General features: G+C 50.7%; 1 protein-coding gene across 2 annotated transcripts in view; it reads right to left on the reverse strand.

Annotated features, from left to right (window-relative positions):
• The window catches only part of LOC112968936 (protein CEPU-1), a 160,710-nt gene extending 135,123 nt beyond the window's left edge, over positions 1–25,587 (reverse strand). For both annotated transcript variants that reach the window (XM_026071721.1, XM_026071720.1), the window contains exon 1: positions 25,421–25,587. In XM_026071721.1, the coding sequence (XP_025927506.1) occupies positions 25,421–25,587 (167 nt within the window). The remainder of the gene's footprint in view (positions 1–25,420) is intronic.
• Positions 25,588–25,877: the final 290 nt, after the last annotated feature.

Consider the following 25,877-nt stretch of genomic DNA (forward strand, 5'->3'; position numbering starts at 1 on the left):
ATTGTCCTGACCTGCTGTCTGTCTTGTTAAAGTACATTTCGACATGTAAGACAGAGTACGAGTCATTTCTAAGCACATCACAGCTTTGCGTTTGCCTATACAAAACTGGCAGTATTTAATTCCTTGCTTTGTACAAGGTTTGAGATTCTCCCGCAGTTCAGCAGGCATCACATATCTTCAGACTCTTACTAGGATGACGAGTCAATGAAACACGAGAAATGTGTTCAGATGGGAAGACAGAAAGTGGCACTATCTCCTTCTGGTGCATGTGCGTATATCACACAGGGTCAGTTCTCCTTCAAAGAAAAGCTGAAAAGAAGCTGTTCATGGTGCAGAGCTTCCATAAAGGTGTGGGGCTGACTGCCTTTGGGAATCAAGTCCTTTCTCTAGCCAAGGAACGACTAATACAAGGGATGCCATGTCTTGAACCTCTGCCCAAACCTCCGACTTGTTCTGGACCTGCAGGGTTGCCCAACGTCCTTCTGCCCGCCATGCGCTGGCAGCACGATCTCCTGTTTTGGAACCAACACGTCTTTCCTGGGCTTTGGCGGAGTGCCACATTCCCCTTTTTGGGGGCCCACTCCAAGCTGCAGATGGTCTCTAATTGCACCTAGCCAACTGACTCCGAAATAAAACCCTGGGGCCATCAAAAATCAACTCTGACTTTAGGCCAAGGGAGTTGTCTTTGTTTCATCCCACGCTGTTCCCCTCCACTTTGTCATTTCTGGTGTTGGCAGTTAGCACCGTAAGCTGGTTTAGGGGAAGCATGGAGAAGATTGCAGTATCGCCCGGGGGGGGAGGGTGCCAGGTCCTTTCTTAATGGCTTTCATGTCTTCCTATATCCTTAAATAATTGAAATCTTTTTGCAGCTAAGTACCTCCAAGCCAGAGGGCACTAAAAGTTTTAAACCTCTCTGGGGAGACCAGGGCCAGGAAACCTACATAACTCACAAGATGTCCTGCCACCAAAGTACCTTGTCTCCTGAAACGGGACCAACTACACCACTCTTCCAAGCTGCCTTCCTTAATGGCTTCTCTCTCAGGATGCTTGTCACTGCCATGCGAAAGGTGTCCTCCTTTATTTGTAACAGCATTTTAAAATCTAGTTTTAAAACAATTTCAGAGTAGAGTATGATGTCTACAAAGTATTCCTCCAGAGAAAAGTGGCAGCAGGGGTAACTTGAGGCTCTCCTATTAACTAATTAATACTAGAAAAGCACAGGACATAACTACTATATGGCTGGCCCTTCCTCAGACACATTACCTTGCTTAGATCAGACATAGCRATGGAGAAGTAGTTCACATCTTTCTGCCACATGAATTCCCCATGAGGACAGAAGACCTAAAAGGCATATTTTCCTCTCCCCATATATCAGCAAGGTGGGCATCTCTAGGGTCCGAACCATCTACAACCACAAGAGGTCAGGTCACTGCATCCTGGAGAGAGCAGCTCAGGAGTACGGGTCACCTCTGGGCCCGGCTCATTGAAGAAAGTGCTGCTACCTGCTGTTGGTTCACCCGGAGCAGCCCTTCAGCAGGGTGCCAAGAGCAGGCAGCAGGCTGGCTCATCTGCCACCTCTGCACTGACTGAGCAGGATGTTAGATATAACAGCTTGCCCTAAAAGTCCACATTTCTTCAGATATGTGCTTCATTAAATAAGCCTTTGCATTTTATTTGAACACATCAGAGAGCTCTTAAAGATCCTAACACTTTGCTAATATTCCTGAGGTAGTAAATATATATTCCCCCGTTTTACACAGGAAGAAGCTGAGCAACAGAGAAGCGAACAGCATTTGCCTAAGCGTGCAGGCATAGTAGAGGAATGACCCCAGACGACTGTCCTTCGCTGTAACCACTAGTTCATGCTTCCAATAACTAAATCCCTGTGCATCACTCCTGATGTAAATAACCATCCATTTATAACTCATTGTAATTACCTGTCTATTTCTGCGTCCCGCCTTTGCAAGGTAGTCTCTCTGCAATTATAGTTAATTGCTTTGATTGCTACTGCATATTTCCAGAAAGTTCAGAAAAAAATACACGAGACAGGATAGTCTACCTGGGGAGGCATATGGAGACCAGCTTGCAAAGAGTTAATATTTAAAGAGTTGGAGGGCTTTTTGTTGTTGTTGCTSTTCCTGCCAACCAAACGGCCCTAAGCATCTTTAAAGCCCCATCAGAACTGTAGAAACAAATCTTACCTGAGAGACTCATTTCTGTATCAGCCCAATAACTATCTTTGAAAAAAAGCTTTACAAAGTTGAAAGAAACCCCTACCAGCCCTCTACAAATATTCCTAGTCTCAGGGTAGTAGCAGCAGGTTTACATCCCGAAGTAGGAAAGCTTGCTCTCCTTAAAATATATCTTGTTCCAGTCCACCTAGTGTAATCACAGATATTCGTTAGCCTGTAATCAACTTGTCATCGACTGGTCTTTAAATATCCCAGGGCGGCGAGATCCATGTGACAATTCATTTAGGAAAGTACGAAAGCACCACACTCCTGCCCACCAACCTGAGCAAAAAACCATCGCAGCAAATGCTCTCGCCTGCTCTGCGGTGGGACGCTAGCTCAGGCTCAGACGCCAAACAAACGCCAAGCTGGCTCTGAACAGCACCATTTTCAGGAAAAAAAATGACATCAGATTGGTGCCACCTGCATTTTCACTGTCCTCGGTCCCACTCGGCACCTTGCGTCCCCTCGCTGCCAGCCCGCTTCCCCGTGCCCAGCTTCCCGGCAGCGCTCCCCACAGCCTCGCTGCCGCAGCCGGACTGATCGCGTTATAACGCCCAACGCCTGCTCAACGGGAAGGTCAGCCTGAGCAAAGGATCCCACTGAACCACGAAACCGCAGCTCGGCTTCMTTCTGAAGGGCCATCAATTACTGGAAGCTGTCAGGATGATAAGGCAGCCCAGCCTCCACAATAAGGAGAACATCCAGGCTAATAACTTCCCATTAAGCTCCTCGGAGCTGGATGCTTGCTTTGCTTTGGGGCTGTYGCCAGGGCTTGTTTGCTCCCCTTACCCAGCTACGTTGTGAAGGGACATGGTTTGAGGCACCGTTGTAAAATATGCTCTGTAAAAGCAGCCCTGCCTGGAAATCGTTGCCAGAGCTGGACAGAGAAACCCCAATCTCCGGGTTCCCACTCTGATGGAGGAGCTGCCAGGTTAGCCTTCCTTAGCTAAAGGAGAATGACAGCATTCAATGCAGAAGATTTAAACAACAAGAAAAAAAAAAGGAATAAAACCCTCTTACCCATCACTTCTGATCAAGTTATTGCTTGCAAGCCTATTGGTAGCGTGCTGCAGAGAAAGCCACAGTTTACGAGAGCGGTGATTCTACGTTTCTCTCTTTCTCCCCCTGATATTTGCTAACCTTTAAATGGCTTTTCATCACGAATTAGAGAGGAATCACAAGGGTTCTCAGGTTCGGGGCTAGTTTATGAAACTGAGTCTAATATCCCCATTTGTTTCCCTCCACTTCTTCAATGCATCCTGAGCTGCCTGCCATCATTCCCAGCAGCTTCTCCCCTTCCCGGGCCAAACAGGAGCTTCGGGCAAGGAATCGCTCAGGAGACTAGCTCAAGGCACTTTATGGCCTACGTTTCCCAAGAGTGCTAAACAGGGTTGGTTGCGTGGGGGTTACGTTCACCTCATAAAATTTGCTTGAGAAAAATCTCCGATCCATTAATGCTTCATAAAAATTTTACAAGGTTTCTGCTAAAGGAAGAAAAACAAACAGAGATGGTGTCGGCATCCAGGCACTCTTTAAATCAAACATTCTTTCTCTAATGCATTTTTTTTTATAGTACCAATCAGGAAAGCAATCAAGCATGAAGCCCACAGCTCCCTAYGCTTCCATTTCCAGCTTCTGCATCCCTCCCAGATCAGGACATTCCCAGCCAGCTAACAGCACGCCAGCCACAATCCCGTCATTCCTGCGAAGACCCACGCCAAGACATCCTGCGCTCGCTGCAACAGCAGCTTGTACTAAGTTTCTTGAGTGATTGCTAGGGTAAGGCGAGCACCAGAAGACATCACCCAGAGAGCTGAGGACACAGCRTACTGACAAGGATCTCAAGCATCCCTGATCTACAGAAAGACGTTTTAATCGATTTAATTAACTCAACCATGCCAGAGTCCAGAACTGGAGTAGGATTGATGCGGGAGCATGAGTGAGGACTGTGAATGTCTTTCAAGCACAGCAGGACCAGTGAGGGATGGAGGAAGTTCCTGTCCCTTCCTGATTATAAGCAGGAGCCTTTGCACCCACAGGCATTAGTAATTACTTCAACAAAAGCCTGRGTCTTGCCTGCTTTTCCACTAGGAAGCTGTCCTGCACGGGTGGGCTGGTGAGAGGTTTGTGATTAAATCAGCAACCAAGGTCTAGTCCAGACAGATACATTTGGAAGCCAGGCACCGGAGTCAGCTTGGAAGCTGTCTAATAAGTTTGGGAAAATGTCAAAGGTATTTCTGCAGTATTCACTGTCCAAAAAGGCCCAGTAGTCTTTTTTTTTCCTTGCTTGTTTGTTCCTTTGTTTTTCTGAGACCTTCCCCTTCACTGCAGAAATGTTCTGCTGTAAACCTACAGCATTCTCCAAATCAGGCTTTTTCATAAACAATATATTAAAAACCAACCCCCCAAAGTAAACTCTGCAATTGAATACAAAACACAATTATTGAAGAGCTGTGCAGTGACAGCTAGTGATGAGAAACAAGAGCACCAAAAATAAGGGGAAAAGGCAAATAAACGAAACACTCCAAAGCAAGATATTCTGAGAATTCAGGAGACATTAAATATCTAATATTAAACATCTATTTAGATATAATATGTATAAGTGTAATTAGATATATAGTATTAAATATATATATATATTATGTCTTTTGCAAAACTTTTTTTTAAGTAAAGTTCATTTTTAACCATAAACGTGTTTGATGTCATCTACCTGCTGCAGATCTTTAGAAGGGAGGAAGGCTTTTTCCTAAAGACCCAGGCACAGAAATTTGGGGCAGCCCATGGGAGGGTTGCAGCCAAAGTGGGTGCCAGCACCCCGTTTCTCACCTGCTGCTAATGCACCTGAGCGCTTGCTCCACATCCCACTATTTACAGGCTGAGCGCGCTCCCATCGCTAAGGAAGCCCTTCAGAGACAGGCAGCAAAAGCGTCAGAGCCGCCAAATAAAGCCAGAAGAGATGCCTTCTCCCACGTACCTTCTCCCTCCGGCGGTTTCACAAAGCTATCTTTGGACATCTAAGCTTGTTAAATAAACAGGGGGCCTTCCAAAACACAGATACATGGTGGGGATGAGTTGGATTAAGGGGGCTTTATTTCCACCTCGCATTGCTTCTCCTCCACTCTCAAAGCCCTATACACCTCCCAGATTGCAGCCAGAGCTGCTGAGCTTAAGCAGAGAGTAGCAGGACAGAAATTCACAGAGCTAAGAGAAAAAAATTAGCAATAAACCCTTTGCTGCCTCCATTATTTGCTCTGGAGAGGCTGTGATGCTGGTTAATGCCTGTCAGCTCTGCTTCCATTGAAGAAAACAAAAATCAATGAGAGCCTCTTAGACAGGCAGGGCACAGAGACGTCCCTCGCGCTGCCTTTCCGTCTCGCCCCTCGGCATTCGCAGCCTGAGTCAGAAGAGGAAGCGTTTGCACCCAAGTTTCCCAGATTATTTGCGGTCGGAAAGGAGGCGCAGCGGCGGACGCAAAGCCAGCCGCGGAGTCGGGCTTTCCTACGGGTTCCTGCAGGGACGGGGGAAAGCAGAGCACCCCTAATCTCACCTGCTTCCTCTTTAACTGCAGGTGCTGTTAATACTACAGACTTCTGCAACGACAGCTATGCCAGGGGTGTGAAGAGGTGTGATTCTCCGCTAAAATAGCCATGTTGGCAGAGGCCCCTACTGCAGAYGTAATTATACCAGCAAAATTCTCTTCCGCCCAGGTTTTTTTTTTTGCTCCTGGAGGCTGGTTTTGCCACACTGACACAAACAGTGCTTTGCCGGCAGAACGGTTCCACACTGGGTGGTCTCCGTAGCATTGGAGTCAGATTTTCCCTTACTGTTAAAGCATTTCAGCCTCTCCTGCAGAAAAGATGCACCTCGGACATTTCATTAGCACAAAAACAATACTAATAAACTCGCAGGTTACTGGGTGAGGTACCTCCTGACGGACCACACCTAGAACTGCTTATCTGAGGCTCTCTGAATTTGAGGGATGAGATGCAAACGCCGTCAGAATCCAGCCCCCCCCCCAATCTCTGTTCTTCCCCCATTTCTGCTTGACAAAGCATCTGGTACATTCCCGGAGCTTATAACCAAACAGCCTCATCTGGCCATAACCAGGTACCATGGACCATGGCTCTGATCAATGTCAGACATCTAGTTTGATCCCATTGCTTCTTCTAGATGCTTGGGTTGGGATTTGCCACCGCTACACGTGAGCTAGTCATGGGGACAACAAGCTCAAGTGCAGACATCCACCAACCTGGACATCTGCAGTTAGATGAGCAAGTATCCCAGCTTGCCCGTGCTTTTCTGTGCTCTTAAAGAAATGCTAACTGATTGACAGCAACCCAGCTTTTGAGGGKTTTTTTTGTTGGCTTCTTTGCTTTTTCTCTCTCAAAACATACGTATTTCATCTCACAGACCCTAGCTATGCTGGTCATTGCGTCCCACTGCAGTCAACGAGAAGAGACAGGCACCTCCAAAAGGAGGTTCATCCTCTTGGAGGACAGGTACCTCACACACACGAGCTAGACTGCACTCTGGAGGATGGACTAGTCCCCTCTCTCTTTCTGCTATCAAGTCTGAAAGACTTGCAATTTCCGGATGGCCAATGTTAAGCAAGACTGATCTGACTGGCAACCTCCTGGTTTGAAAGCGGACCACCAGCCGAAGCAGGCAGCGACACGAGCAAATCGAGCTCCGCTGGCGAAGGCTTTATGATGCTACGCACACGTTGCATTAGCAAGCGAGCACAGTGGGAACATGTGGTGTGCGCAGAAGGAACTGTTTACTCCGTGCATTTGAACAGCATGGCACRAAGCCTCTCCACATGTTTCTTGTTACCCAGGGTCCCCGGCAAAACCTCCCTAGGCACTTTGACTGGGCAATCCTCTCCATCGACCCGCAGGTTTGCAACGACGCTCTCGGGACTGTGCGCTCAGGAGGACTGCGTCTAGTTAGCACCTGGTGAGGAGGGCCTCGAGGAAAGCTTGAGTGMTCCCAGAGCTAACGTCTTACTCAGGCTAAGCAATACTGCGCAACTAGAAATGGGATTGCTCCTGACAGCATACAAAATCAGAGACAGACATCTGAGAGTGTTGGCAGGAGCCAGCATCTCAGCATGYGGGCCAGAGAGGTCAACCTGCTCAGCCCAGCCTCAGGGATGCAGCAGCTCAGGACTCCTCCTGCCCACCTGACCTTTTTACCCACCGACATCCCTTCCCTCTTCCTTCCCACCGGCGAGAGGAGCTGCCCTTACCTCCGCTACGAGAATCGCCTGGCTGAGCGCTTGCCTCTGCAGCCACGGCTCTGCAAACAATACTGCTTGCCATCTCCAAGAAAAAACATATCAGAGACCTCGTTCTTCAGAAAACAGCTGTCTGAAATTACAGCTGCAGCGTCTCTGCTTAAGGGTCAGTGCGCTGCACAGGCCTCCAAGGCAACGCCTTGGGAAAACAGGGGGGGAACGGTTCTCATTTCGGCTGGGAAGCCACACGATACAAGAAAGAAAAGATAAAGGTGTCACAGCCTACTGACACCAAAGTCCATCTCTGAGGAGGAGCTTTCTGTTGTACCAAAAGTTAAAGCCAAGCCAAAAATCACAGTGCTCGAAATCCCCCGYGTTTGGGAAGGGTTGGATCTGGACCCATCTTCCCAGCTGTCTTGCCTCTGAATAATATACCCTGAGGTATTTTTAGCCTGGACTCCCACTGCAGTGAGCTTATGCAATCATGCTCTTTGCATGTATGCCTCTTGTCTAGCAATCTTCCCCAATAATTTGTGAAGCCTTTGGCCAAATTTAACTACATTTGACAGAGGAACAGATGGCTCAAAGACATTAAGTACCTGAAAGACTAGTAAAGATAGGCAGCCAGGTAGAGGAAAGAGGCCCTGCGAGTGCCCCATTGAGGGAAAGGCCACGTAAAACGAGTTTCAGCCTTATTTCAACCTCCGCGAACCCACACAGGGTAACGCCTTTCTGAACGTCCCAACCACAGGCTGCAAGTAGTTTACTCCTACTTGGACCAAAATGAAGCAAACTTGTAAGAAACSGGGCTTTATTAGCTTCCGTGCCTGTCAGATGACTTACTCTGCATATGAAAGAGCAGTCTGCGTTACAACTTAGAGGAAGGAGCAAAAACAACATGCACCAAAAGTAAAGTTTCCATGAGAGCAGAGGGGCCACGTCTCTCCTCTGGAACTTGCTGTGTGTCTGYGCTAAGCACAAAACAGCAGCTGGCACAAGAAACTGCTGGAAATTTTACCCGGAGAACAACCTTTTCGTGACTATCAAGGTTAAAAAAGCTGCATGCAAACAGCCCTGAGCTGTGGGGAGGCCGGAGGTGGACGTGGGCTCGGTGGCCAGGGTGAAGGGACGGCGCGCACACGAAGTAGCAGGCAGCACCAAGAGGAGCACGAACAGCAAAGACACAGCACTTCATTACGGCATCATTAGTTTGCGCAGCGCTTTGCAGCTGCATGCTAAACGCCAGCTAATAGGAGCTGCTCATCTATTTCCTATCAACATACCTTTTTAATGAAAGAAAATGGCTTTTTAATAAATAAAACTTTTTGCTGAAAATAGCTGCATGGTCGTCTATAATTCTGCGGCTGGTGCTGAGAATGTAAAAAGTCCCAAAGTCGAGATATAAAGCACAAAACAACAGTTAGCGGAGAGGAGATCAATGCGGAGAAAGAGCAACCACCCCAAAATCGTTCGCAGCCGATACAAAACCAGCAATCGCTTCCGCGCTTCTCCGAGAATGCTTCACACTCCCGTGACTAAATTAATGTCAAAAGCATTTTGCAAACTAATTAATACTCGCAAACTCCCCAAGCTTAGGTAAGTATTATTATTCCTGTTTCAACAGAGGAGGGAAAACGGCAAAGAACAGCAAAATGACTTCATCCTCAACAGGGAGCTATAGTTAGGGCTGAGGATGCAGCAGCCCCCACCCCCCCCATGCCCTGCTTGAACCAAAAGGGGGAGGAGCTTAGCCTGGCAAGGGGCGGGGCTTGGCACTGAACAATGGGACCCCTCATCTTTTGTCTCTACAGAGACCATCTCCCCTTTTCTCAAAGAAAAGCAGATTTGTCCACAAAATCAACTCCGGGTGGCGCAGCCTCTCCCAGCAGGTACAGATGGGCTTGCTGATCAAGACGAATCATTTGGCACATTAAAATGACCTGGATGCAAGCGCAGAGCAGGCTCTTGCTCAGCTACTTCTCTACCTTTGGGGGCTAAGGGGAGAAAAACGATCCACGCCTCTCGGCTACGCAGGACCGGCACATCTGGCCCCTCCGGCCTGAGCCGCGTCTCACCCCCCCCCCCCGTCAAGGGCTTGCTTGTTTGCTTCGCCAAAGACCCCCCCTCGCTCTCAGACAAGGTTAATAGGGTAGAGAGAGAGCATCTGTTTATGAGAAGGTTATCAAGTGAAAGGCAGTAACACAGTCTCCAAACCAGCTTTTCATAGCCTCTTACTTATTATTTAATTTGGCTCCAGTACGCGAAATTAGGCTAATGGCTGTTAAGTGGTTAAGGCACGCACATTGTCCATCTGCCGAGAAGGCTCCAGGCCGTTGTTCTGTTTCAAAGGCTAAGGAGGAAAAATAATATGAGAGTTGCATGCTGTTAGTTTGAGAGCTCATAAATGCATTTTCTCCCTCTCTCCCCCGCTCTTTTATTTCTTTTATCTCCATTGCTTTTCCTGTTGCAGCATTAGGAACTTCTGGAAAGCGAGTTACTGGCTTTTTTTGTCATTGTTGTCGTGCTTTTTTCTTTTCTTTTCTTTTTTTTCAGTCAAGTGAAGGGTGAGCCAGCCGGTTTCAGCAATGCCACAGATACCAGCTGTTGCAGCCTTCAGATTCAGRCTAGCAAAGTGCAGCATACCCCCTTCTCCCATTTGGTTCAGAAGCATTAAGAACAAAACCCTGAGCTTTTGTTTCTTTTTCCTGACATCAGGACTGGCAGCCTGTCTCCGCCAACGGAACATCGTCTTTGCTGTTTTCCTTACACRCAGTCTGGAGTGATCAGCCCCCGACTGGACTCCTCGCTCCATTTAATAAGTAGCTCCACGCACACCACAATGAAGGAAGCTTGGTTTTCTACACATTTTTGGTGTCTCAGATGATGCAGGCTCAGACCGAAGCTCCCTCTACCCTTGAGTCTTGCACGTGGCCAAGCCACATGCAGATTCTCTGGTGTCTAGTATAAGAGTCGAACTCATTCTTCCACCCTTTTGAAGTACTAACAACGTCTCTCCCCTCCACCTACTTGTCTATTTTCATACAATTTGGTGAAACATAATACCTGACCCTCTGCAAAACCTAGCTGAAACCAGCCAGTTGTTTACAAAAGTTAGCAGAAATTAAGAAGAAGGGGATGCACCCAGGAACAGCGACCATTTAGGCCTTGCTCCTACAGCTTCATGAAGAAGGGTCCTGCATGATTTCCAGGCAAGCACGCTAGCAATAGGGTGGTTAAACTGTATCCAAAACCTGGCAAAAAATCCTTAAGAGGAAGATCCCATAGATATTAAAAAAAAATCTCTACAACGACATTTTTTGTCCCTTGGCACCAAGACACACTTCGCAAACTCTGCCTCACCCCCAGCGTGACCACAGCTCACGGGGAGGAACAGCGGCTGCTTTTCCAGGGAGCCAGCTGGTAGATGCCAGCCTTCGTGCTGCAGTCAGGAAAGGAAAGGGGCCCTTCAGCTGCAGCAAAAAACGAGCCAAAATGGGCTCTTCTCCTCTAAGCAAGAGTCRAGCCGCCTCCGAGCGAGAAGGATTATTTATGGGGAAGCAGTCGGGGATGGCAAGGAAGGAAAARGCAGCTGAAGAACATTTCTCATTTCCCTCCATTATTGCAACAATCCCACTTGAAATCCAAGTTTATTTCTCCCTTCCCCAGCCTAAAAAAAACCCCCCAAACCATACAAATTAAGCCAGCCTTCCCTCCCTTGTTATACTCCGAATTTTGCCAGAGGTTAGCGGGTCCATGTCAAAGCCACAGCAGGAGACACAGGCAGCAGTCGGCACCACCCGGAGAAAAGATCAGAGCGTTTACCGACGGCCTGGCCCCCCACTGGGTGCCCCCAGCGCCGCTGTGCCAAGTCTCTCTTTCCCGCTTGCGGTATCCACGCTTGCCATTTGCCCCAGCTCCCGCTGGCTTTCTCGCGGGGACCTGCGCCGTATCTATCCTAGTTCATTAGCTGAACGCAAGGCGTATATATATATATATATATTGAATCTCCAAGTGCTGCGCTGGTTGGCGTGCGCAGAAGGCAAGCAGAGCCGGTGCTCAGGGCGGTTAGTTGTAACATTCGGAAGAAAAAAACAAAAAACCCCAAATTACCACCCATCTTTTTCATTTTAATGCTTGTCTCTCCTGGGTTCCTGCTGAACCTAACCCAAGATGCACCTTCCAGACTCAGCTAGGAGAGTGGGTGTGGGGATGCGATGAGAAGGGGAGGAAAAAAGAAATTAAACTGAGGAGGAAAAATGTATGTTTATTGCGCTGTGCGGYGCGAGAATAAAACGGCTGTACATTGGAATAAGCGCCGAAGCAAGCTGCTCGGCGTATGTCCCGCAGCTCTGCACCTGCTCTCGCTGACACGATCACACGGCCGAGCAAACGGGAGGCGTGCAAAACCGCCACGGGTTGCGCAGAGCCGRCGCCTGGGAAACTCGCCTGGCTTTGGCCGACAGGCGCGGAAAACTTTCGCTGGTGCACAGTCTCCATTAGGGGGAGCGAGCTTCTGCAACTGCCGAAGCAGTTTTGCGCTGGCAAAAACCCCAGTTTGACACATTTATGCCTGCATATCTGTGCTTTCGCCAGTACTGCTTATTTCCCTTTCAGGCTGGGATGAGATATTAAGCTATCCTAGCAGAAGTCTGACACCAGGAGAGTTGTGTGTGAATAGCATATCCCGGCAAATCTGCAGGATAGAGAACATCTAGAAGCAGGTTAAGGGATAAATATTGACAAGTCTTGACTGGAGAAAAGAAAATGTTCGTTCAGACGTCAGGTTCTGCATGAGCTCGAGAATCGTTACAGTTTTCTACTGCAACTGAACCAGATTACAGAGATTGGGCCTGAGGCATTAAAGCAGGGAAAAGACCAGAAGAAAGAGATGATTCCCAAGCTGGAGGACTTGTGCAAAACTTTCCAGCTGAATGAGGGAAGAATATAGCTTTCACARACCTTTCAAACCTGCACCCTGACCAGGGGGCACTTTCATCTGAATTTGGAGGAACTGCAGGAATTTTCCTTCAAGTCCTTGACTATAACATACCGTCATGGAGCATATGCAAGGGAACGAAAGCATCACAGTACTTTGCTTCTGATTATCAGTGTTTTGAAGGGTTTACTTGGCCTAGTTGCTAGCAAATTTTTCAAGATTTTTCCCAAGCACTGAGCTGGCAATTACAGGAAATGGTGTGGGTCTTTCTTTTTTTTTTTCTTTTTTTTTTTTGCAAAATGGTAACATAGAAATCTAGGGAGATAGCTTTGAACTAAAGCTGACAGAGGAGAAACACGGAAGGAAACGTCCTCGTCGGCACAACAGCTGTTTCAGAGGCACGAGTGCAGTGAAAATTTGTGGAGATAAGGATGATCTTGAAGCTAAGTTTTTCACAGGCTGCAGAATTTGTGACTGCAGGAGTGCAGTCTGGAAGGCAGAAAATTGAGGAGCACAGGATACGTTTTTCCTTGGACTGCTTTAAGAAAATGAAGCTTTGACCCCCTCCTCCCCTCCCCAGGGAACACTGCAGGAAGCGCTGGATGCTCATAGCCTGCAGCCTCGCCGGTGGGACTGGAAATTGCTCTGCCCCTGCTGGGATCTGCAGTCCAGGCCACTAACGGGAATGATGGATGAAAACGAGGGAGAGGAGGAGGAAGTGACTTCTTAAGGCTCTGCAGCAGCAAATGGCCTGGGCGATTAAAACTGAGTGGGCAGTTGTGTATCACGCTGGATTTTCTGCCTGTTTCATCACCAGCAGTGACTCAGGAATATTCTTCATCGCCCTCAGGAGCAAGGATATGATCATTTTCTGCCACTTGAGATGAAGCTAATTTTACAGCAGCTTAGAGAGAGAGCCGTCATGTGCTGATTTCTATCCTGCCTGCATCACACATCGATGCAGCACAGCAAGGCTGAAAACTCCCAGGCGCTGACTGCAGAAAGTGGTAGCGCCTGACGCCAGGAGAAAGTCACCCGAGAGCACCGTGTGCCAGGGGAGGACCGCTTGGGGTTGCAAAGGTCTCCGAAAGATGAGCGCCGCATGGGACTTAGATTTCCAAGCAAGGAGAAAGACAAGCATCCTACCTCTGGTCAGGTTTGTTAGTAGGAAAAACATGCCTTAAGGTTTTGAATATGCTCCTAATAGGGCAAGCACACTGAGCAAGGCTGAAGGGCTCAAAGGCCTCCCCATCTACCTGTTCACATCTGAGCCAGTCCCAGAGACACCGAATTTACCAAAACCTTTAACGCGACAGGAGTCCAGGGTCCTAYGTAAAAGCATTCGTGGTTGCTAGTGCCAGCGTGCTCCCATGGTGCACCAAAGCCAAGGCCTGGCTGAATTCCCCATCTCATCCTACCGGTGGTTCCCACAGGGCAGCAGCGAGACGGCAGAGAAACCGTTGCCACCGCCGGCGCGGCGGACGGACCGCCTGGGACGCTGGCTGCCAACCCACCACCGCTCACCAGCGCTCCAGCCCCATCCAGACGCGTTGTCTTGCTCACTGATGGCGCCGTTTATTTATTTTAGAGAAGCAAAAGCTGCCTTCGCACTAGGCCCTGGCAGTGCCTAGCTGGGCTCCCCGTGCAAAGCCGCAGTCTCGCAGCCATCGGTCGGCATGCGATTCCTTGACAGCCCTGGCTCCAGGAGCTAACTGGCAGTGGTAGCTGCATTTGCAGGGGAAACGGAGCGGTACTGCCAGCTTTTAGTGACAAAAGGAGTGTTTATAACAGGCGCGGTGACAGCTGTCCGAATGCCACATTTATTTACAAAACGTTAGTTAAATTACTGACAGTTGGCGCGGCAAAGGGAAGCTGAGAGGAAGAGCTGACATCTCCCCATCTCCCGAACGCAGCAGCCCCGCCGCTCCCCTCCACGCACCGCTTTGCACGTGCCTCCCGCGCGGCTGCACCGGGGCCACCAGGCCTTCAGCCTTTTCCAACAGGAGCAAGAGGACCTTTTTTTCTCCCCGTGATCTCTTTGGTCCTCGGTCATCTATTGAGATGACTTAGGGCAGTGCCACCTGAACGGGTGGAGGTCACCACGGTGTTTCGAGGGGACCGCAGCACAGCCAAAATTGCGGGCGTGCTGGTTCCAGGCTCGCAGCAGGCGTCCGGGGTTGAAAGGCTCCACGCTGGGCTGAACGACGCCCAAAGGTCTGCATGCTGCTGGCTTCCCACCAGAAGGAAATTGCTGCCATTGCCCTCCCCGAGCCAAGGAAAACCAGAGGAATTGAGGCGACGCAGCTGAGACGCACCAGGCAAGGGACTCGCAGGAAAAGAGGAGCAGGGACCAGGATCGCAGGGAGGTGGCTTTGTCCCTGCCGCTGGGACGAAACAGCGCGGGCGCCGTCGACTGCAAGGCACCCAATTCCCCGTCTCAGGTTTGGGAGTGCAAATGCTGCCTCCTCGCAGCCTTCCCAGAGAGGAGGAGTTTGGGACATTGCTGGTATATAGCAACCTCGCAGAAAACCCACATTAAACAATCTACTGTGGTCTACACATCGGGCCAAGGTTCAAAGGCTTTCATTTGCACAGGAGTGCTCATGTCCCAGCTCCTCCCCGGGCTTGCCGAGAGGCCTCCTCCCACCCCAGCTCCTGGGGACCACCCGAGCCACCACCGTCCCCCTCCGTGACCGTGCCATCACAGCCTACGATGGGACCGAGACCTTCTGAACGGGTCCTGCCCTGCACGAGGCCGCAGAGTACAAGCACCCAGAGAGGGCAGAGGTTTTCACGTGCTTTCCTTAATCTCACAAGAACACACGAGTCCAGGGTAACCGATACCTTTTGCTCCTCGCGTTCCGTTTGCAGAAAGACCAAATCGCATCACTTGCACCCCCCCTCCCCAAATCTGCGTGCCTCGGACTGCCGTGCCCAAAACGCTCCTTCCCGCCAGTGCCACATTTTACCCCGACTTCTACACAGTGCAAATTTGCTGAAGCAAACAGGGTCACGCTGAGCATTAGCCTTGGAAAAGAACGGATATTCGACATAAACTTTTGTTTGATTCAAAGCCGAACAGCTGCTGCAGTTCGTAGAAGAAAGCAGTGGAAAGGATGAACTTGGAGGAAAAAACTGAAGCCAAAACGTAATGCACTTCAGAGGTGGCAGGAAATGATTTTTCAGCTAATGGGAAAATCAGCAATTCCAGAATTTCTTCCCTTCCGAAACTGAATGAAATCAAAATTGCAGTATTTCCCATAAGACACTCTAAAACCATGAGTCTTCCTTCAGCTGAATCAAAATGTTTCTTATAAATTTTGACAAGATGCCTCAGTGAACTCATAAACTCAGATTAAAAGGGGGAAAAAAAGTATTTTTCCAACCAAATCCACATCTGCGCTGTTCCCAACAAGGAAATTCTAAAACAAATATTTTCCAGTCATGGTACTCAGAAGAGGAACTGTTTTTTTTTTCTTTTTTGTCAAAAGGTCTAATATTCAGAAATAAAATTCTGTATTTTCTTATGTAACAAACTGTAACTCAAGTTCGAAATTTTCAATTAGAAGYGAGAGAGGCAGCTGCCTAGCTCCCGCTGAATTTCAGTGCAAGATGAGCACCAAACTTTTAGAGACTTGGAAAATACTTGCTATAGTTTTCACCTAGATCACTCTTCCTTCGAACTCATCAAGAGCTTTGTACTGGACTGTGAGAGAAGAACAGAAATGTTACATAATAAAAATTATCCTGGAACATGTCCTACACCTATAATTTACGGAATTTGAAGGACTTAAAGATAAGAACCCAAATATACCTTCAAATATTAGTGCTATGCCTACCTCTAAGTCCAAACTGCCTTTAGATTTGGAAGTGATTTTTAATCTGGATCCGCCCTTCTTTATGCACTTCTGTTTCCTCCTGACCTTTGAGAATCTAGTTTTCCTGACTGCTCCTTCTTATGCTTGTTATTAGGGATGTACAAAAAACACAAGCCTGAGAAACACACTGGATTTGCTGAACAGAGAATGTGAAGCTGGAAAAATAATGACCCCACCGTAAAAGAAAGAAAGAAAAAAAAAAACAAAACAAAAAGCCCAGACTCCAAAATCCAAAGTAATGAATGTTTGGATCATGTCCGGGGCTCTGCATGTGTCTGATAAAACAGACGCAGGTGTCAGAGCCATTTATGGTTGCAGGCGCAGAGTCGGTCAAAATCTCCCATTTCTGGGAAAAAAAAAACTGTGATATTTCACCAGCTGCTCGTGTTGGAAGGTAGTTTTATTCCTTATTTACTCTGCCCTCATTGACATGCAGAGCCGGACTCGCCTGTCTCCTGTTTGACCCTTGTGTCCTTTCCTATGCTGCGCTCTCCCCACAGGTGTCACCACCTCCAGACCAAGCTCAGCTCTTCAGAGCTTGTCTCCATCTCACTGACGCTGCTTTTTCCACGGGAGAATCAAGCTGCAAAGTCAACTTTGCCTTCCGACTTTCCATATCAATCCATCTGCTCTTCTGTCTCCTCACTTTGCATATAAACTAACGACTGCTTTCCAGTACGAGTGCCGCTTGTGAAGAGCCAACACCGCTCATTGTGAGCTGAAGAATCCTAATATACTAATGATTTTGGACATGTTTGGCATTTCAGAAGACACTGCAGCATCCAGACAGCTAAGCCCAATTCTCAAAGTTTGGGATATTCTGAGCCAGATACTTCACAGCTTTGCCTGTCTGACAACTAAACCCAAGGAGAACAGCAGATATTTCACATTCACTTTACGAAGGTGCCGCATGCAACAAAGAGCAAGTTCTTTCCGCTGGAAAGGGCTTTCTGCATTGCTATTCCATGCACAACGCGTTAACAGTTTGCATATTGTAGCAAGACTAAAATGCTTTCTTCCAAGCTGATCCACAGTCCATTACAGTTAGGAGAAAGACTTGTGGTGACATTAATGAGCACTGGATCAGCCCCTTTGTCAGCATAAATCTCTCTATTGCATCGGTGGGATTGCATTTTCCCATTTGTTTGTTTGTTTGGCTCTGTATTCTCATTACAATTTCTATTAGCCAGTTCTCCCACTGATGTGGCCGTAGATTAATTCTTTCCTTTTTTCCCCCCTTTCCTCCTGAAGAAAAATAAGGGTGTCTGAGCTAGAACATAGCAAACGGAGAACTGGCAGGTCTGGGTGGGTGCGGAAGGAGGAACGAACAGCTCTGCTAGACCAGGATGACGATTTTCAGCCAGTGTAAACTGGAGTAACTCCACTGAAGCCAACACAAGAGACAGTGATTTAGGCAACTTGAAGAACACCCACTCCCCAAACCCATCTCTCATTCAGCACATTCACGGAGCTGTCAGATCACACAGCACAGCAAGGAGAGCGAGCCACGCCAAACACCGCTGTGCTCCCTGCCACGGAGGACTCTGCCAAGGCACAGCAAGGCAGCACCGCGACGGCACAGCGGGATGGCTCGTAGCTAGAGATGAGGCCAGGCTCGGCCAGTTTCCACCCTTTGGACTATCACCCAAAGGCATTCAGGCTCGAGGCTTAGGCTTGCTCAGGGCCAAGGTGGGAGCTGTTTGTCAGCAGAGTTTGGATGTCGGGTAGTCCCGCAGGTTGGGATGGCACTGATTTTGCTGGCCTCGTTCACTGATGTTACTTCAGCTCCTGCCTAATGATCACCAACCCACCAAGCAGCTCTGCAATACCATTATCATATACCATATACCACAGCAGCGACAATTCCCTGGCACCTGAAGAGTCCCCTACAGTTAAAAAATGCCCACATGATTCCTCGCTTCACAGTAGCCCCTTCAAACTGCAACCTAGCCCCTTCAAACTCCAATCAAGAGCAGGACACCGTTGGACATCTGAGGTGCCCCCCAGTAGGACCCTCTTAGCATTTTCCGTACAGTGGGATGCAGCCCAGCATAAGATCGCAATACAAGCAGAGACTCAAGGAGACAGAGTAAGGAAATGTTGCAACTGCCAGAGATAAATACACACATTTACAGGACATCAGAGGGTGCCTAAAGTCACATGAAGCATTAATGGCAGGGCCAAGAACCGAACCTCCATTTCATAACCCCAACCTAACAATTAAAAATGCCAGCCCAGAACCTCCACTGGCCAGCTTTGTCAGCAGCAAGGTTGCTCTGACCTCCCTTCCTCCTTGCCTTTCTCCTTTCCTCATCAGCCCCCCCCATCCCAGAGAAGGAGGGTACAAATCTGTTTGATTTAAAGCTCTCTGGACATGGTAGGCTGGAAGACCTTAACCTTATGATGGACATGATAGCTCCAGAAATGCACGCTTGACCCCTAGGAGACCCAAGTCCAGACAGCTCCATAGAAGAYGGTGAACTATAGGCAGCAGTTCTAGCAGGAGAGCTATAAAGGGAAACCCTCCTCTGGCACAGCAATCAGGAGCTTGTCTCATCTCAGATGGAAATTGCACTCAGAAAAAAAAATCCATGCATATGACAATTTTTTTTTCCACTTTAAGCTGATTCCATCTCCGAGATGGGAGAGAGGTGGCTAAGATTTGCTGACATGTCACTTTAGCAATAAACTCCTCTTTCAAAAACATGCCATCGCAAGCAAAGCAATCGACTCACAAGCTCCACGCAGCCTCCCCTCGAACCCTGGGAGGTAACGCGCCAGGGTTCTGCATCCCCTTTGATGGAAGATCTCAAAGCACGCAACGGAAATCCTCGCTGGAAAGGAGGATCCAGCARTCACAGGAGGAGGAGAATAGGCAGGGGAGAGGTGGCACTGTGTGCAGAAGGCAGCAGGAGCCAAGAGCCCTAACCCTCCGCACTGCTCACATCTGCAGCGGTTTCCTCAGTGAAGGCATGGATACATAGGGCCCGCTCTCCCCCTTTTGTGCACCCATTAACCTTAATCCAGGGGAGTCACCAGATCCCTGAATCTATTCAGGATCTAAAGCGAGAGGTGTGGAAGCGAAGGTGAGAGGTGAGCGTGCTGCGCTCTGAAAGAGTCAGGAGAAGAAACTTCTGCTGTTAATACATGAGTCGGTAGCTTAGCTCCATCCTTACCCATGCCCACAGGACCCCTGGAGGCTGCTCCCACCTGAGCACAGCCCACGCTCTCAGGATCCTCCACTGCTCCAGAACCAGCAAAAGCAGAGCAACTGCACCTTGACCTGCAAGCCCAGGCCGTGCCCTCCCAATTTGGACTTGGCAAGYGGGTATGGGAGCAGGAAGGGAAGCGACCAGGAGCTTCAGGCCGTACCGGGTGAAGCTCTAAAATAAATAATTGCAGCAAGATGAAAAATATCAGCTACTGAACTTTGGGAACATCAGAATGAGATGAATATTTCATGGAGCAGCGCGCCATAGGGCTGAGCCCTGGAGAGGAACACGCATACTGATCTGATAACAAGGAGTTCGGTGGTTGTACAAGCACGTGGGGAATTAGCCGGGCAGGGCACGGGAGCACTGCGATGAGCGGCGAGTGACTCAGGACACCCGCGGGGACGGCGGCGTGCAGGAGAGGTATGGCAAAGCAGTGCCCCTCTGCCAGCATTATTGCGGCTCCTCCGGCTGCTGCGGTCCAGCTAAGGGAGTGGTGGGACTCAGGGGCCTCAAGCCAAATGGATGCAGAGCTGGGAAGCGCAAGTTACCAAACTAGCTTTTACAGTCATCATCGACACCCCCTCCTTTTTTTTTTTTTTTTTTTTTTAATTTATATGAACACATATTGACTGCACCCTCATCTCTGCTTTGCTTCTGTCCTGTCTTGCTCTCTTTGTTTGCACCACGTCCCGGTCTGGCGCCTAAACGCCTTGCAGGGTCCCCTGCCCCCATCCAAGGCCACCCACCCCCCACTGCTCAGCGCCAAGGTCGACGGGGAAAGCGAGCACGGCGTCCCTGCGCGTAGACGCCTGGGGAGCCGATCCCCCCTTGCCTCCTGGCAGGATTTCTCAACTCATTGACTGCAAACCACAAATCAGTTGACCAAAACCTCAGCGGAGAATTCCCATCACTCAATTCCCGTCACTCGCAAGGGAGGCGGAAGGAGGAGCCCTACCTTGGCACGGAGAGAGAGGGAGATTCCCGCACTCGCGTCTTGGTTCACATCCTTGAAAGGAAGAGGAGGAGGAGGAGTGACAGACGCTGCTGAGCCCTGCTGTGAGCGAACGCGAAGACCTCAAGAGAGAGGGAAGACGGCTCCTCTTGCGCTGACTTCTGCTCCCGGGGTTACCAGGAGCCGCCAGACAACGCAGCTAGCGAGGAACTCAGCTGGAGAGCAAAGGAAACAAACCCAGATCCTCCAAGCAAAAGGTCTGCAAACAACCTGAGGGAGTCAGGGCTTGTGCTTTGCAGTGTCCCCAAGGACCCAAGTGAAGGAAGTGTGGTAGAACATACGTCCAAATCTATCGCACTATCCATCAGAGACTAGCTCTATTTTTCTTCATTACACAGTAATAACATGGAAATGTAAATTCCTGCAGACAAAGGGGGTAAAAGATGGGTCGGAAAAGAGTCAGCAAAAGCAGAAGCCATTTCTGAGAAAGCTTGTCTTCTGCTTGGCAAACAGGCGGTTTCTGTTTGTATCTATCGAAATCAAACAAACATGTTTGATTTTGTTTTGCTTTGTAGCCAAGTTATCATTTCTCCAAAATTACTTCAGACGCACAACAGGGGCAAAATAAATTTGCAAAACAGACTTAGGTGAAACATTGCAAAGAGATTAGTGGTAAAGTACATAGCACTTTTCAAAGCCTGAGTGGAAACCATGGGGAATGTCAGGGTTAAAAAAGAAAAAAAAGAAAAAAAATCAGACTCATGTTAAAAACAGATTCGACTTTCAGCGTTGGAATCAAAAGGGGAGCAAATAAAGGCTCTACGTCACACTGCCAAGAAAAGCAGGGGAAGGGTACAGAGGAGCCTGCGAGATATGCGGCCCTAGCCCTGCAGTCGGGTCTGCGTGCCATCTGGTTGGGGCACCAGCAAATTCAGGGGGATGCCGTGCAAGCGCCTGTGCACGCTGCTGATCAGAGCCTCGCAGCGGAAAGTGCTGACTGATGCCAATTAAAGTGAAATCATAATCAAGCCATTTGTTTTGGTGCTAAGAGAACTCCTCCAAAGGTCTCAAAAAACGCCTGGACTCGGTTCAAGCGCTGGATGGACGTTCAGATCAGGTCTGCTGCAATGTGACTCTCTCATTATTGGCTAGGGCAGGCGCCATGCAGACACGGGGGGAACGGAGGGAGAGGAGGGGATCGGCCTCATCTTAACGATGTGGCTTACAAGAGTCAGCAAGAAAGATAGCTCTTTGACCCATCTTGTCCTACACCAATAGAACCCCAACAGCAGGAATAACCACAGCTCGGAGACCAAAACAAATGATACACTGTTGCACCCAACTTCCACACACTCTTTTTCCTATCCTTTTATGCTTTGCAGCATCCAGGAATATATCCAGTCCTCTGTCCTACTGTGCCCCAGATGCTAGCTCTATCCCGAGGTCTAACCCTAGATTTGAACCTACTATAGTGACCTAACGTACCAATACCAAAGCAAGATATGCAACTTGACCATCCCAATCCCCCCTCCAGCAGGCGTTGCAAGATTGAAGGAAATATTTGAATAGCTCTGGGTTCCTCCTGTCCTAAGCTGACTCTTACGGGTAGTGTTTGCTGTAGTCAGGTAATCCATCCTGGCCAGGTAAAGGAGAACAGAGCAGTGATGAGCTGATGAGCCCTCTCATCTCAGCCCTGAGTCCCGCAGGATCCATCAGCAAAAGTGATTTTTGAAGCTTGGCTGGCATGAACTCCAGTCGTCTCCCCAGACTGAGAGCAGCAACCCAGATCTGCATCAGCCCCAACCATTATATTTGAAGTCACACTTCCAAGCTGGTGTGAAACACAACTCTGCRAGAGCCGCGCAGCAAAGCCTGTGCCCTTTAAAATTTATGTCAGAGCTGGGCATCAGAGCACAAAGTAATTAACTGGCCTGAGCCAGCCCTTAGGGGCAAAGCCCATAGCATATGTCTTACCTAATACAACCACGCAGCACTCCCGCTCCGCTCAGACCTTGCTATTAGCAGGCGGTTCTCTCCAGCCAAAGCACTTTCCCACCTGCCAACGCGCAAAGGCTTGCGCAGGGCTCCGAGCTGGCTGCGCGCGGCGGCTCGGGAGCAGCGGAGGGGACAAGGGGCGAGCCTCAACCTCACGCCCTTCGGGACGCCAACCAGGAACCCATCCGGCCACCGAGTGCGGAGACACCAACGCAGTGGGGCGAAGCTGCTCCCGGGCTCCGAGGGCTGGTTTAAGCAACGTGGCAAGGGGCAGCATAAGCAAAGCTCGCCCCAGGACCCTCGCAACGATAGCGGCTCGTGGGACAAAGCGGAGCCTCCAGCCTCCCGGCAGCTGCCGGCCCGGCTCCTTTCACCAGCACCGAATTAACTTTGCTCTGAGGGACGGTGGGGACGGAGTCTGAAAGCGCCTCTTTGGGCAGCGTTACAGAGGCGGCAGCTCACGGCACGGCTGCCCGAAGGCAACCGCGGGTCCCTGGCGCCCTGCCACCGGCCCCGCAGAGCGACTGCCCACCGGAGCCCGCTTCTGGCAGTGACGCGCTCCAGCTCCCGGGACGGGGGGACGGACGGGACTTTCCGAGCGCTTCGGAGACCCGGCTGCTAAGTTTTCAAACTTGCTTCCCCTTTTGTCAGCTGTGCAAAAAACAAGAAGGAACCTCCCGAGGCATCTGTTTCCTTCCAAGTCCTTGGCTGCAGCTCACCGTCCTCCGACCGTGCATGGAAACGAGTGGGAAAAGAGGAGGCCCTTTTTTCCCCGCGCGTCCCTCTAGCACAGCCCCTGAGGGCCGCGCCGCCGGGGCTGGGGCTACGGGGCAAGGGGAGGACGGCTGCCTAGGTCCTGGGCGGCGAGGCAAGGCGGGGAGGCGGCCGCGAACGGCGGTGACAGGATCCGGCGGAGCCTTTCTGAGCGGCATTACTATTCCGAACAAGTTAACTCATAAACAACAGATCGATAGTTACACTGGGAGCCAGCTCCGGCGGGGAGGGGAGCGCGCAGGAAGATTCACGCTTCCTTGATTTCCTCTCTTGGAAATCTGTATTTTTAAYGTGCTCTTCTCCCTTTCGGCTTCTGCACAGAGCCGCGTGGTGCCTGTGTGGCCCCAGGGTACCTCCCCAGGTAGGCAGCAAAATACACTCGCTTGCCAGACTAATGCTCCCGCCTTGGACCACAAGGAAGGAGAAAGCCCCCAACTGCCGGTGCAAAACGCAGCCCTCCACCTCTCCAGCTACTGAACTAACGCGACGAGCCRGCAGCAGCACAAGGCCATCAATTTTGAAGAGGAACGCCCACTCCAAGGGGCAGGACACAGGGAAATATTGCAGGCGCAGATTGCACATCCTAACACTGACACGCAGGGCGCACGAGCCCGTCTCTCTCCGGGCGCTGGCACGCCTGTTCCTGCGTGCCTGTGTACGGACAAGGAGAAATTCATATCTTCTCCTCCCAGTAACCCTGGAGAGAAAAACTCAGGTGCCCATCGGYACCAGGTACCACCCTGCTACTGCCACCCTCCTGTGACTTTTGCTGCCTGAACCTCCAGCCATCTAAAATCCTCTGGCTTTGATATCCCCATTGCAAGAGCTGGGATTTTCGGTGCTTGGGAGAGCCCAAGGATGGAAGAGAGGAGAGGAGATACCTTCTTTTAGCCAAGCCCAGGGGGGCAAATTCAGAGCCAGGCCACCCTTTCCTCCCCACCCATCTACCTATTTCCAGGTCCCTTCACCCAGCCAGGCTACGGTGCAAGATCAGGGAGGAGGGAGGGARGGARGGAGAGACGGCCACCCAGAGCAGARTCCTCCTGAGAATAGCACATYCGAGCTTCAGGAAACACATAGGGAGGGTATTMGTGTTTCTAGGGGCCAAACTGAGCCCTCAGTTTAAGTTCCACCATCATTTAAAAAGAGAGCGTATTAGGAGAGAGCCGGGTGAGATCCTTCCCTAGGTTGTCGCCCTTGCTTGGCCCTGCTCCACTCACYGGCGCAAAGCAGGAGAGCTCAGCTCCTGCCTTCCACACCCATCTGGCCCCGCAGATGTTAACGTGTCACCTATGCAAGGTGCCGGCAGCGGAAAGTCACTCCTGAGCAGACAGGGGTTGTAAGCCCTGTTTCAGAGCACTGCAATTAAAACCAGGCTTTTTTATTTTTAATGTCACTATTAAACATCCCTGTCAGCAGCGAGGGACCTCCTCCTGGATGACTGAGTCCATCTGCTGCAAGGAGAGGAACGGGTATCTGGGCACAAGATGTCCCAGAAGTTACAGCGATCAGAACCACGGTTCCTTTGGCAGCCTCCACGTCCCTAAGAGAGCATTTGCAGCTGCAGCTGAGAGGATCTCAGCATGGGGTGCAATGCCCAGGCTCACATTTCACACCGCTCCGAAAGAGTCCGTGTTGGCAGGGAGCAGGACCCCCCTGCCTTTGCAGCCACCCCAGCTAGGGGATGCTTCAGGCAGAACCGTAGCATCTGYGCACCCTGCTCCCCCCCATCCCCGCAGGGATGTCACCGGCACCTTTGGAAACGGCACAAACCCCCCCACCGTCGGGGGCTCAACAACTTCGGCAAGGGATTTGCACTAGGCGGCACAGGTGCCGCGGGGCGGTGGGGTTATCTCCCAGGTGTCGCCAGCCGYGGTGCCGCGGACGCCCCCCTCACCCCCAGCGCGCGCCGAGCCCCCGCAGCCTGCGGAGGGGAAGCGACCGGACCTCGACAACACCGCTGCCAGCAACCACGCGCACCGGGGGCCGAGCCTGCCGGGGGTCCGTGCAGCACCGAGCGCGGGGGGCCGCGAGGGAGCCGGGCTCCCCTTCTGTCCCCCCAGTAACTTTCCCCGAGGCACCCGCAGGACTGAGCCAAAGCACCCGCGCCTGCAGCCCGGCCCCGCCGCCCGTGCTGCCCGCCAGCCCCGCCGCCGGGACGCGCCCCCCACCCCCGACCCCCCGAGCCCCCTGCTCCTACCTGAGCGTGGCGCTCTCCCCTTGCCGCACCGTCACGTTGTCCATAGCTTTGGGGAAGGCGGCATCTCCGCTGCGCACGGGCACTCCTGCGGGCACAAGGAAGAGCAGCCTGAGACAGAGGACGACTAGGCACCTCCAGGGCAGGGCTAAGCACCCACCGACCCCCATCCTGGGCAGCGGGGACTTTTCCAACAGGCAAAAAACACACCCGACAAGGCCACCGGGAGCGAAAAGGGGGGAGAGCGGGGCGGGGGTGCGTGCGTGTGGGGACGGGGGGGAGCAAAACCACCGGGGCCGGCGCGGAGGCGAGCGGCGCGGAGCTCCACGGCGATCAGGAGAGCCCCTGGAAAGGCAGCCTGCGAGCGCTGAGCCTGCCGAGCGGCATCCGGAGGGAGTCCCCAGTATCCTTGGGCGAGGGAGGAGGACGGGAGGGCCGGGGGGAGGAGGAAGAGGAGGAG

The sequence above is a fragment of the Apteryx rowi genome, unplaced genomic scaffold (genome assembly GCF_003343035.1).
Source record: "Apteryx rowi isolate R43461 unplaced genomic scaffold, aptRow1 scaffold_33, whole genome shotgun sequence".
In the NCBI taxonomy this organism is placed as follows: Eukaryota; Metazoa; Chordata; class Aves; order Apterygiformes; family Apterygidae; genus Apteryx; species Apteryx rowi.